The 13,442-nt window shown below is 37.2% G+C and overlaps 3 protein-coding genes across 4 annotated transcripts; 2 read left to right on the forward strand and 1 right to left on the reverse strand.

The window, feature by feature from the left end:
- Window positions 1-897: 897 nt before the first annotated feature.
- Window positions 898-5,661, forward strand: LOC106180533 (uncharacterized). The gene is made up of 3 exons (XM_087008971.1): window positions 898-1,116; window positions 1,476-1,591; window positions 3,522-5,661. Exons 1-3 carry the CDS (start codon window positions 1,056-1,058, stop codon window positions 3,582-3,584), a joined length of 240 nt encoding a protein of 79 aa, XP_086865097.1. The 5' UTR covers window positions 898-1,055; the 3' UTR covers window positions 3,585-5,661.
- LOC147763092 (uncharacterized) lies at window positions 1,584-7,635 on the reverse strand. Of its 2 annotated transcripts, XM_087008970.1 has the most exons (3): window positions 7,470-7,635; window positions 6,998-7,144; window positions 1,584-3,463 (listed from the first exon to the last, which is right to left on the reverse strand). In XM_087008970.1, exons 1-2 carry the CDS (start codon window positions 7,633-7,635, stop codon window positions 7,041-7,043), a joined length of 270 nt encoding a protein of 89 aa, XP_086865096.1. In that variant the 3' UTR covers window positions 1,584-3,463; window positions 6,998-7,040. The 2 variants fall into 2 exon arrangements, with proteins under 2 accessions (XP_086865096.1, XP_086865095.1); XM_087008969.1 differs by lacking the exons at window positions 6,998-7,144; window positions 7,470-7,635 and adding an exon at window positions 5,928-6,013.
- Window positions 7,636-8,025: 390 nt separating this feature from the next.
- On the forward strand, window positions 8,026-9,325 carry LOC147763093 (uncharacterized). Its single transcript, XM_087008968.1, has 2 exons — window positions 8,026-8,283; window positions 8,737-9,325. The coding sequence occupies exons 1-2, from the start codon at window positions 8,026-8,028 to the stop codon at window positions 8,863-8,865; spliced, it is 387 nt and encodes a 128-aa protein (XP_086865094.1). The 3' UTR covers window positions 8,866-9,325.
- The last annotated feature ends 4,117 nt before the right edge of the window (window positions 9,326-13,442 follow it).

A 13,442-nucleotide genomic window follows, 5' to 3' on the forward strand; every position in this document is an offset into this window, starting at 1 on the left:
CAACTGCCACATTCTTACTGAATACACAACTCCTTTAGTTAGATCAGGGGTAACTGGTTGGAGATCTAGCCATGATGTGGAATTCCAATGTCCTGAAGACAGCTGCATAAAAACCTTCAACTCCGACATGGAACTCAACCACACTGCTTTTGGCCACACTGGTTTTGTCCATGGAAATTAGAACGGAAACTGTTTGTGACAGAATTAAGGTCAGATGGGCAGAAAAGTGGGGGGAAGTAAGAGTGCCTAGAGTTGTAGGAGTGACAGGTGCTGTGTCAGGTAGTTTAAGCTTAGAAAGTGTCCCTGTTGGTTGGGCACTGAGGCAAGCAAAGACAGCGAAGCATAGAATTAGCCAGCCAGCTGTGTGGCCGTGTTTTGCACGACCATTTTTCATGAAACAAGGTCAGTTTTTCAAATCACGGCCCACAATGAAGCTGTGTATTTTCAATACATTATTTACTCACGATATATAATACATGAAATCATGTTTAAAACGCACATCTTATTCAGTCATCTGAACCACTCAGGTTAACAAGAAACTCTTTTGAAAACAATTTTATACTCAATCACTGTGAAATAGACGGAAAATGCAACAAATTCTATGGAGACCGGGCTTTTACTGTTTATGCTCCAAAATTGTGGAACAAATTGCCTTTTAGTATCAGAGCTAGAATTTTATGGTTAGTGTTCCTTTAAACCTTTTAGTTGTTTATCATTTATTAAGAGTGAGCTTGGGTTAATTTTAGTAGTATTTTAAAGTTATATCAATAAATTTTCTCTGCTTTCTTTAATTAATTTTATCAGTAAATGTTAAAGTATTTAAATATTGTTATTTTTAGACTTTTTAAATTATTTGTAAAGTGCATTGAAATGTAAAAAATGGAATGCGCTATATAAGAAATAAATATTATTATTATTATTATTAGAAAAAAATTGTTCCCTGGGTAAACAAAAAATGGCCATGTTTGGCTCAGTTCGGAAATAACGGCTGTGCGCATGCACGGGACAAGTTGTTGTCTCATGTTGAGCCCTACATAACAAAAGAGAACACAGTCATGCGGTCTTCAATCTCCGCCAGCGAAAGACTTTCCCTCACACTGCGTTTTCTTGCAACAGGTAAGTAGGTGGCCTACTATACTGTAGCCTGGCAAAATTATATTATATTATATCATACTCTTTTTTTAAGACTTCTTTTGACAATTAATTAGGCAGGGGCGTATTTATTACCATGAATTTTATACTAGGCCCCTATTGATAGCTAAAAATTAAAATATAACAATAGGCTCATTTCACATTTTGTTGTAGACAGTGGTTGGGTTTCTATATTAACCAGTTTTTTTTAATTTAATCAAATTATTATAGCCTAATTAAGGCTAAATAACTGCAATTCTTCATTTAAACTAGTTTAGTTTCTCTTATCACAATCATACAAGGCTATTGGGCCTGCACTGTGTATTTCTTGACTTCTGTTTCAGGAGAATCCTTTCAGAGTCTGGCGATGCAGTATAGAGTTGGAGATCGAACAGTTTCCAATATTGTTGATGAGACTTGTCAGGCACTGTTCATTTCACTAAAAGATGAAACACTGAAGGTAGTTTTTATTACAATTTCTTTAATTAGATATCAATGCTTTAACATCTAAGAAAACATGGAACACTAAACAACAATTGACTTAGATTAAAATTTGATGCAATAATACTTGACAAGTAGACTTAACAGCAAAATCAGTACCAAATGTTAACAAACAGAATAAAAAATAACTTTGCACAACAGGTAACATGGTCTACTTCATAATATAATATAATATATATGCAGGGAAGAAAACAGCATAATGTAAACCACATTCTTACATGAATTTCTTACAATGTGTAAACCACATTCTTACACGAATTTCTTACAATGCGTGAATGAAAATTACTTAACACTATGTCATACTTATTTATTGTACGTTTAGGTACAGAGACCTCCTAAATGTTACTAAAACCCCTATTTACAGTGTTTGATGACATTATCTTACCTGCAACTGACATTGATAACTGGCACTGATACAAATTACATTGCTAAACAGGTTTAAATACATGTAAACAGGGCCCACTAAAATACTGCATAATTTTTCACAGATTTCCTTTTTAGTGGCTATTATTTATATATGTGAAATGAGGAAATCCACCAGTCATTCATATTCTTAAACTATAGTTGTACATCTGTGTTGTAAGAATCTTGTTCATTAATCATCATTAAACAAATACAAGCTAAACTTTATATTCGGTATTCAAGGTCATTAAAGGGAAAAATACAGCATAGCTTCAATAAAAAAAAAAAAAAAAATAATGCACAAAGAAGTTCAGCTTGTATTTGTTTCTGAATATCTGTGTTACATTGCAGAATTTGTTGTTAAGCATACTAGTAATGTATTATTAAAGCCCAAAAAGTGGTTATGAAAGGCCTTCAGGTCTTAATCTATTCACAGTCACACCTTAAAATTGCCAATATTTGAAATATCAACATTTTACAAGAAACAGTAAAACTTTTAGAAAATTGTCCAAACATGTCGATTTTCGAACTCGACCTTTATTTTATGAATATTGATCACTCCTGTAAATTTGAAGACAATAGATGATTGGTTTTTCTTTAAATATGTTATCAGTACTGCATATATGCTAAAAAAAAAAAAAAAGAGAGAAAAAACAGCATAACTTATAGGAAAATGGTCAGATCAAGCCAATTTTTTTAATTTGACCTGTGTCTTATGAATATTCATCAGTTCTGCAAGTTTAAAAACCAAACGTCAATTTTTTTCACTTATTGTGTAATCACTGAAAGTGCATTGGGATGAATGATGCAGGTGACTGCTAAAAAGTGTCCTTGAGATACTTATAACAGAAAGAATGAGTCCACTTGAGATGTAGGGGTGCTGCTTCTGATACTTGGTGTCCCAGCACTTGTACTTGATGTATGAGAACTATTATGCACTTGGGAATGCCATATATTTGTGTATTGGTATCCCTGCTGTTGATATGGTTCTGGGACCTGTGACAACATCTGACTTTGGGGAACATTAAACTGACTATAGGACAGTGTGCCTGACTGTGCTTGAAAGAGGATCTCATTTATTCTGTGTTGAGCCAAATAGCGAGTTTGTGCATCCAGCTCGGCCAAACTCTGTATGACATACTCTTCAAAACTTTCAGTGGGACTCTTTTTAGATTTCCTTTTTCTTAGCGGCTCTCTCTGAAAGTGACTGAGCCAGGCCTTTGATGAGCTGATATTCTTCATCAGCCTGCCGTTTTCGTGCCCTATTATTAGGTGCCTTTATTTGCTGCTTTGTTGACTTCACTTGCTTTTTTATGCCACCCTCTTGTTGGTCAGAATCGTTGTCATCATCTCCATCTGCAACATCCACATCTAAAATTGATTCATCATCAAGTTCTGTGCCCTCATCTTCATTTGATTCCTGAGATGCCTGAAAAAAATAAGAGTCAAGTATTAAAAATTAAATGAATGTACTTTTTTTTTTCTAGATGCCAACATCACCTGAGGATTGGAGAAAGATAGCCAATGAGTTCTACCAGAGATGGAATTAGCCATGCTGTGTAGGAGCAGTGGATGGAAAGCACATTGCCATTAAACAACCAGATGACAGTGGCTCCGAGTACTTTAATTACAAGCACTTCTTCAGTGTGATACTTTTAGCTGTAGTTAATGCTAATTATAAGTTCATTTATGTGGATGTTGGTGCACCAGGTAGAGCTGGTGATGCTGGAGTATTCAATGAGTCAACAATTAACAGGGCTTTGCTGGACAATTCAATCAACCTGCCACCCCCTGTGCCACTGGAAGGGATTGCAGAATCGAACCTTTCCTATCATTTAGTAGGAGATGATGCCTTTTCTCTACAAATGACCATGATGAAGCCCTACCCACATAGAAATTTGGACAAGAAGAAGAGAAATTTCAACTACCATCTCTCAAGGGTAAGACGTGTTGTTGAGAATTCATTTGGGATCCTGGGAAACAGGTTCAGAGTATTCCTAACTCCAATAAATTTGAATCCTGACAAGGTCACCAACCTAATTCTAGCTGCCTGTTGTTTACACAACTATATGGTCGACAAGAACAAGCACACATACCTAAATGTTCTTGATGTTGAAACTGGTGAAAGACACGAAATTGCAGGGGGAGTATGGAGATATGATAAACAGTTGATTGGAATACAACCTGCACAGGGTCGTAATGCAACAAATGATGCAAAAAGACAGAGAGAACTATTAACATCATACTTTTCATCTGAATATGGCGCTGTTCCATGGCAAGAAAAATTATTGGGACTTGAGTGAATAAAGGACTTGAGTGAATAAAGGTTGAAACCAATTATTGTAAACAAGCATCACAAGGAGAATGTTATTTTGTAATTTGCAACTTCATGTTCAGTGAGTTAAATTTTTGAATTTGACCCTAAAGAATGTTTGTTTTGAATGTGGTGTTTCTCCAAAAAACTTTCTGATTCACACATTGTTTGTTTTGAATGTGGTGTTTCTCCAAAAAAAACTTTCTGATTTATACATATACTTGTATCCTATTGGTTAAGGACTATTGTTATATCTATGTTTTGATATTCAAGCTTTTTTTTAAAAAATGTGAGACATGTTTGTATATACTGTCCATACTCCTATAATAAACAATGGGTCAGAAGAATGAATTCTGTGCTTTTGAATGAAAAAAAAAATCTGTTGTACAGAAGTTGGAATACCATCTAGAATGGATAAATGCTGTTGCCTTGGTTATTAAAAATTAATAGTAGTTTTAAATATATTAGTTTGAAGGACTGATGTATCAATGGGAATACATAAATATCTAAGTATCATTTAGCATGTGTAAAATTAAGATGTATATGAACAGGCATAAGACTTTGATGAAAGTATGTGAATTACATTGGTTTTTGACAAGGTTGACAAATAATTTGCAAAGGAATGCACAGTAAAAATTTTAATATTGAGATGTTGAACTTTTATATAATAGTTGAAAGTTACAAAGTTGCAGTTTTTGATGTTGAATTTTTATATTTAAATAATAGTTAATTTGAGTTCCAAGGTTGCTAGAAAGGTACGAGGTAAGTTGGCAATGTAACTTTTGATAACTTACAATGCTGTATATATTTTTGGTCTTGTACATATATGAAAATGGGCATAAGAATATGATAAAAGTATATGTATGACATCTATTATGTACATGGAATGACTATTTGACAATGTTGGCACAAATAACTGGTAAACAATATGTTAGAAAAGCATCAGTTGCTTAAATGTGTAGTGTTCGTACCCTCAAGGCATAGCTGAAAGGGGCTTTCTGTTGATTTGAATGTAGCACATAAAGTAATTGATATCGTGTGTGGAATCCTGCATAAATTCCACATTGTGTAGACACTGTTAATCAACATGTTATTATCTAATTTGCAGCTAACCTGTATACATAAATATTATTTTCTGTAGAGGCCCATAGGTAGGCCTATGCCTGGGACAGATACATATCACCTGTTAATATTGCACAACAAATAGTATGTAAATAAGTAGCAGCCACATGTACACATAGATTCCCTGTAGATAATCTGTGTATAACTTGAAGCTTGTCCATAATAAATACACTTTTTGATCTGAGACTGAAGATGTGAGGTGTTCTGTTATGCTTCTCTGTGCACGTAAAGTGGAAGACTGAGTCATGTCGGAGCCCATAGATTAGTTTATTCGTTAATGGAAATTGATACACTGAAATTCAGTACAGTTATAAATTAAAGTTAAAGTCATTTTAGACGGTTCACAACAGTGTGCTAGAAATTTGGGGATTTATAGTTAAAGATGTTAATCTTCTCATCAGTTACAGAATAAAAATAATGCATCAGAGTCCATTTTTTTACTCAACATGACCCTTACTGTACTTGGTACCCCTGATTGTGAAACAGCAAATAGTGCAGGCATATTGTAACGATTGATGAACTTGTAGCCCTGAGATTCCATAAAATGGGAAACAACTCGCTGCTGATATCACTCAATAACAGGAAGTTATGTAATGTAATTAAAATGATTCATTTACTGTAATTGGAGGCCAATTTACGATTATTTTAATTAATTGAAATGGACTTCGAGATCTGTTGTACTTATAATTGCCATTAAGGACACCATTATTTGGGCGGCTGAACTTTAGTAGTTGAGGAACTGAAGAATGCCTTAAATTTACTCACAATCAAATATGGCACACGCCCATATAAAAGGAGTGTAACAGTAGCATGCGGCAGTCAGATACTTCCAGTATCAGGCTCACCACACCTCTCAGTGGCGAAGCTCTGTAGTTACTAGAAGATTCTCTCGACCTGCACGGTAGTACGCCGATGAGGCTAACCGAGGTGTGCTATAACTGCAATAGAGAGATTTTACTTTCAGCCGAGACGACCCGCCAGCCGAAAGGACTTTCTCGTCGGGGATTCCAGCTGAGCCGGGCCTCCAGCCGAGACGACTTTACTGCCGGGGATTCCAGCTGAGCCGAGCCGAGCCTCCAGCCGAGAAGACCTTCCTGCCGGGGATTCCAGCTGAGCCGGGCCTCCAGCTGAGATGACCTTCCTGCCAGGGATTCCAGCTGAGCCGGGCCTCCAGCCGAGACGACTTTCCTGCCGGGGATTACAGCTGAGATGGGTTTCCAGCAGAGACAATCTTCCTGCCGGGGATCTCAGCCAGCTGAGACTACTGTCCTGCCAGGTTCCTATCCGAGACGACCTGCCAGCCAGCCGGGTTCCTAGCTGAGACAGCCAGGTATGCAGTAGATACAGCCGAGCACAGACAGTGGTGATCCAGCTTTTTCTGAGGGCCGAGTTAAGTCACCGTGCCCGCCACTTACCATAAATACAGAGAGCCGGACTTGTATTTATAGGGAGAGACACTAGGGAGAGCACGCTACAATATTATATAATTGTGTTTATATTATTATACATAAAGAAGAATCTACTTACATTGTCCAGATTAGATATTGATGGCCTAATTGAAATGTACTGTTCAAGAAATCCATCTTGTCTTTTTGGCTTCTTCACTAGGCTTTGGCTTCTTTGCCTTTGTGTAGCTGTTACGAAGGGATCTGATTTTGGCTTTCACCAAAGAAGCTGAAAATGTAAATAGTATAACATTTAGCAAAAAAAAAAAAAAAAAAAGAAGAAAAGAAAAATTTTGGAGGGGCAGGTAGGCCTAAAAAGGTGTCAGTTCAGGAAAATCCCCTTTTTAAAATAGTTTATATTTTTTTATAGGCTTATCTTTTTAAAATTTAAACAGTTTGACATTAAAATGCTTGAAAATCATTCATTGTTTGACGTGCACGCTGAGGCTATGCCTAATGCATTGAACGAGAGCGTGATTGAATTTTAATTTTTATTCAAACAACAAGAACTTGAAAAAGACAACAGACATGCTGAAGCCTAGCAATTTCCTCACCGGTTTGTTCCAGTTGATTTGCTATCTTTTCAATGGCAAGGTCACGTTTATCTTTATCTTTAAAGTCAGAAGACCTTATGTCATACAAGCATGGATGTTCTTGCCATATATCAACAAACTTGTCTTCCAATATGGCCTCAGACACGACCTCATTGGGGGCTGCCATTTTTGTCTGTTTCCGGCTACCAGCACATGCGCACTGTTGGCATGGCGTGAGCAATCGGCACTTGCACCCCGCACACGCTGAGACATTTGCCTCAAGAGACCAAAAAAATCAAACACGTGAGAAATTTTGCTCAGCCGCGCGAGAGGCAAAAATCTCACCAAAATACCCCCGCACACGATGAAAAAACGGCGCAGTGCAAGTGGCGCGCGCCAAATGCTCACCATGTGCGGGCCCCTTTATTATCCGTGGATGGCGCGTTAAGTGATGACGTCATTGCAAAATAACACAAAGATGTTACTGCAGTCGGTCTTAGGGTTTATGTCATAAATTGTGACCTACTTTTACCGGAACACTTTACAGTAATCCGACCTTGACACTTTGGCAGCATGTATGATTAAGTCCAGCAACATGTATGATGCTGACATTAAAAACGTGACTGGGAGGCTGCTGTCAAGGGCCAATGAACTCTGGCAGCATGTAGCCAGTAGTGACAACAGGACTACTCCTACTAAAACTAACTTTGCTACTGACATATCCACATCCAGTTCCAGTCGGTCAACTGACAGTGCAAGCACTTTTTGGAAGTTTGCACCGAGTAGAGCAGAATCAAAGTCTAACTTGAAGACAGAGTCAGACTCGAACTCGAGGGTAAGCAAATTTCTATCAATCAATCATGTCTGCTGACTAAAAAACTTTTTTATTTAAAGAACAATTATGTTGTCAGTTTAAAGCCATTGCCCATCATTACCCGGTACTATGTAGCCTATATTCCAAAAAAGGAATCAAATTGACTATTGCCTAGCTAAAGGCCTAATTAACTAACTTTTAGGCCTACTATGCTAGGCTAATAAAGCCATGAAGCAAGGGCAAATAGCCATATAATAGGCTAATGCCTACCTAGCCTAGCTACATGTACATGTACTGGTACATGTGCTTATTGACTAACTAGGCCTAGGCTATTATACTTGATTTGTGATAGGCCTTACATATATAGCCCGATTAAGGCAAGATGGGCTATTTGTAAAGTGGGCTAGTGTAGCTGAGGTTTATGTTAAAGCTTGCAGCCTTTTTCTCATGAATGAACCTGCCAACTTTTTGTAGGGTGATCAGCAGCAGCAATCTGCACCAGTCCTAGGCCTATCACGACAACAACTACAGCAAAGAAGGAGAAGTAGACCGCACAATCCATATGAAAATGAAGAGCTGTGTAAGTCTGGTAAGAAAATATGAATAATGTATTACTCATTTCGATTGCATACTTTTATTACCTTTATTCCAAACTGGAATTACCACACATCTGCTGAGACCTATGATCATATATATATATATATATATATATCTGTCATTCTTTGCTAGTGGTTACAAAATGTTGAATTTGACCGAAAATTTCAAACTTTCTCTGGGAAGCTGTAATTTTGCGATGTGATAGCTACACCATCACAGTTTATCATTTCATAAAAAGGGAAACAGCAGCTGCCCTTTTTAGGGCACACAGGAGAGTTGAACAGCTATACCCACCAAATCCAAGACGCGTTACCCTGGGTAATATATTTTGCACAAACTAATGAAAGTCTAATGGAATGTTTTCAGTTTTAGTTTAAATCATAAGGGGGTGTTGTCTCAATGCTTCAAAACTGGTTTTGAAGAATTTAATCCACATTTCATAATTAATAAAAATGGTGAATATGTGGGTCATGGTAACGTTATTGACGCGGGTCGAAAACTTTTTATAATCATGTAAATAATAACAATATTTTTGCTATTATCCATACACACTTCATTCATGAGGGGCACACCACTTTCACATGCTTTTAAAATGGAATTGACAAACACAGAGGAATAATTCACATATTTTATTTACTGTAACTCTGTCATATGGGACACACACTGAACAAAGTTGATCTAAAGAATGTTCCAGATTGTAGTTTTTTATCAGAACTATTATTTTTTTATTATTATTTTAACACAATAAAGTTCAGTTAAATACAAAATTTAACAAAATGAAGTTCATTGTAACACAAAGTTCATAATTATAACATTCTTCCTGACATGAAGACCAATGGTGATATCTGTTCTGTGCTCACTAAGGCATCCACTCTTCGGATTCTGAAAAAAAATCACACAAAGAATCTGTTAACTCTGATAACGAACAATGGATAACCTAAGATCACAAATAGTTTATTGCTTATTCAAACAAAGTACAGTGCATTATGAGTGGCAAACACGCATTACTGAGACACATTTTCTTCACCCATTTTCGGTGCTTCATTGCGTAACGTAAGTGTTGCTAGTAATCCATTATTGCTGTTTTTACAGACGGTTAAATTTTAAACGCACGGAATACAGTGTAGCAGCTTAATTTAAGACAAAACTAAAAAAAAGTAATTCAATTTCGATGATTGAGTTTTCGAGAACAAGAGAACATGAATACGGTATCACCGCGTCACCATGTTCAATATGACCTTTAGTCCCCCATGTGAAACAGACGCAAAACGAAAGTTCAGACGAAGTCACCCTACTTATAGAATGGTAAAAATCAATCGGTACACAAATATGTTGAAACAATTGAAGAAAAATGAAACGAAACTCATTATTTCTCACCTTCATACAAAGAAGATCCCAATAAACAATCCTGTGACGGTTAAATCGAGGGAATTACACCTGTGCCCTGCATCCTATCTCGACAGCGTCATTGCGTTATGCGTTATCAGAATGGGCCACCCGCCAGTTTGAGCTGGTTTTTTTAGTGTGCAAAAGAAGCCATTCGTGTGTAAGACGTCATCAGTTAGTGAGTATGGAAGAAGATCGCTATCGATGTATAATTTTCACGCGGCATTTTAAAGTCGTCTGATAAAAATCGATCTCTGAAGTTTCAGCGTTGCGAACGTTATATTGGGACGCGGTGAAGAAAAATCGACCTTGCTGAGCAATAAATGTGAAATTCTTAAGAAAACTGATATTATCTTGGATTTCGTGACACAAACTAACCGACATACTACTTTGGACGATTGAACAGTTTTAATACGGAAAGATAGGATTAGATGAAATTTTCATCGGGGTGGGACACCGCATGTATCGTAAGTTAAGCTAATTTTGTGATCATTTTTCAGTGACTTCAAATAAATTTTTATTTAAATAACAATTTGCACATTCTGTTTATTATATCTTCTTGCAGTAGATGTATTTCCTGCTTCAATAATCCATTCAAACCCTAAACAAACTGTTCTTAAATAGAGGTAGGGTCAAAATTCCACAAAAAAGGACGCCATTTTGAGGGTTATTTCGATATATTTTCTGCTTTTTCTATTTTTTTGCTTTTATAACAACATCCTCCTTGCTCATGCAGCTTCTTTGATTTGTTATTGAAACATACACAACGATGTCATGAGAATTTGGTTGGCTATCTAAATTTAAATAACATTCTTGTTATGGCCCCCCTGCAGTGCACCACTAGCAAAGAATGACTGATATATATATATATATATATATATATATATATATATATATATATATATATATATTTTTTTTTTTTTTTTTCAGAAAAAGTGAAAACATTCACAAAAGCAATAATTGTCCTTAATGAAATACATGTAGATTGTAGTCCAACAGGTGAATATAGGGAAGTTTGGCGTAGACAAACGATGTTTTATGGCAACGGTTAACTTAATTGATTTCATGGGCCGTTGCGAACTTTCATCAGCGGGGGGAAACGGCATCTGGTATTACCAGGTTAGGAGCGTAAACAAGGTATTGGCATCTGGAATTCACTGTATTAAGCTCCTTAAAATTTATCTGTCCATCGGGGAGACCCGGCAGCTTTGAAGCGTCACTTTTGCTGAAATTTGCAGCACTAAATCCGGGACTCTCTTTTAGGCACGCACTGCCGCATTTATTCAGTAAATTCTCTGCGGAAAGCATAGCATTCAAGATTGATTATACAAGTTGCGCCTCGCTGGAAATTTTTTCGTTCCTGCCACCTTCCCCGTCTCCTCCTTCATGCAGTTATTCACAAATGATAAACATGGATTCATAAATTCAATATATTTGAAAAGTAAAATTATTTGCTATGTTTAATAATTATGTATTTATGTTGGGCGTTAACGGGAGTCACCCTAACAATTTTATGAAAAGGAGTAAAAGAGCGGAGCGTAACAGATTGTGAAATGCGTACCGACATACCATGGGCCCAGAGGCCCAACTGCTCCATGATAAGTTCTGAAAGAGAAATCTGTACACAGGGAAATGTCCGTAATACATCCTCTACATAATTAAAGGTGGGAAATTTTAAAAAGCGCCAAAGAAGACTGAAAAATGTTTAGCCCCAGTGTCCCCACTTCCCTCGACTTCTAGACACCAGACTAAATCTATCCCTTTGCACGCCCAGGTAGACACTTAACTTAAAGATAAGATTTGGGGGAATCAGTTTATTGAGTTGGCGCTTCTTTTACAAGACCAATCGACTTTGTTGCCCCAACCCGGTGATCCCCTCCCCTTAGCCATGGAGACACATAATGGCCAGTTAACTCTGGTAGTTTCTCAAGGTAAAAAACCTCAGATCTCTTCCCTCAGTGTGTGGACCACTGCTTTCCATACTTTTTATGTCTATTTACAGATTGAAGTATCCTCACGAGTTTCCTAATTTGTTGAAATATGCAGAGGACATTAACTCATTGTCCCCTACCGCCGTCATTTGCCGTCGATGTTTTCCAGTTTCTATCCCGAGCGTCGTCATTTGACGTCGTAATATTAATAGTACCCCTTCCCGACTGCCGTCGTATGACGGCATCCAATATGGCGCCCCCCTTGCCTAGCGACTTCATATGACGGCATGAGAAAGAAACTACGATTGGTAAGTTTTAAATAGCTTGTTTTGTGATTGGTTGTTGGTTTTCTTTTAGCCAATAAAAATTAGAATACCATAGTACATAATGTAAACATTATACGGGCCGCGGGAGATACGCACATGGAGGAAATACAAAGAATTTTTGAGGAGAGCTCTGGGTCTGAATTTTCTGGATTTAATAGTGAAAGCGAGTCTGACAGCGATGATTTTAGCGATATTTCTTTGAATAACACCACAAATACAGAGTCTTTTGATGAAATAGATAACAGTAGTGAAGATTTTAGAAGAAATCAATGGAAAAACGATCTAGTAGGGGTGGATAAAGAGCCTTTCTGTGGCGAGGAGCCTGGATGCACACACGAACTGACAGGTGACAAAGATGAACTAGATTTTTTTAAACTGTTTTTCTCTGATGAGATACTGAATATTTTGGTTGAAAATACCAATTTATATGCAGCATATAAAGGCGCCAATGACTCCAAGTGGAGAGAAATTTCACTGCCGGAACTAAAAGCATGGCTTGGGATCAGGGTTGCCATGAGTATCTTGTACCTGCCACGCTACGACCAGTACTGGTCAAATGATTACCTTTTAGGTAATCTTTTCATACCAACAGTGATGACCAGGGACAGGTTTGACAAGATTCAGCAGTATTTTCATGCAAACAAAACATGGGGGGGAGATCTCCCAGACAGAGGGGAACCTGACCATGACAGACTGTTGCATGTTAGGCCCATTCTTGACATATTAAATCAAAAATGCCTTCAAAATTATAATCCACACCAAAACACCAGTGTGGATGAAGGTATGATTGCATTCAGGGGACGACTAGGCTTTCGCCAATATTTACCAGCCAAGCCTACAAAATATGGGATAAAAGTTTGGGTGAGAGCAGACCCTGAAAATGGTTACCTAAATGAATTCCAGGTAAGTTTAATCTAGTATTTTGATCACACAGTTAGTT

Source organism: Lingula anatina, chromosome 3 (genome assembly GCF_051362555.1).
Source record: "Lingula anatina isolate TDL-2025a chromosome 3, LinAna3.0, whole genome shotgun sequence".
Taxonomy (NCBI): domain Eukaryota; kingdom Metazoa; phylum Brachiopoda; class Lingulata; order Lingulida; family Lingulidae; genus Lingula; species Lingula anatina.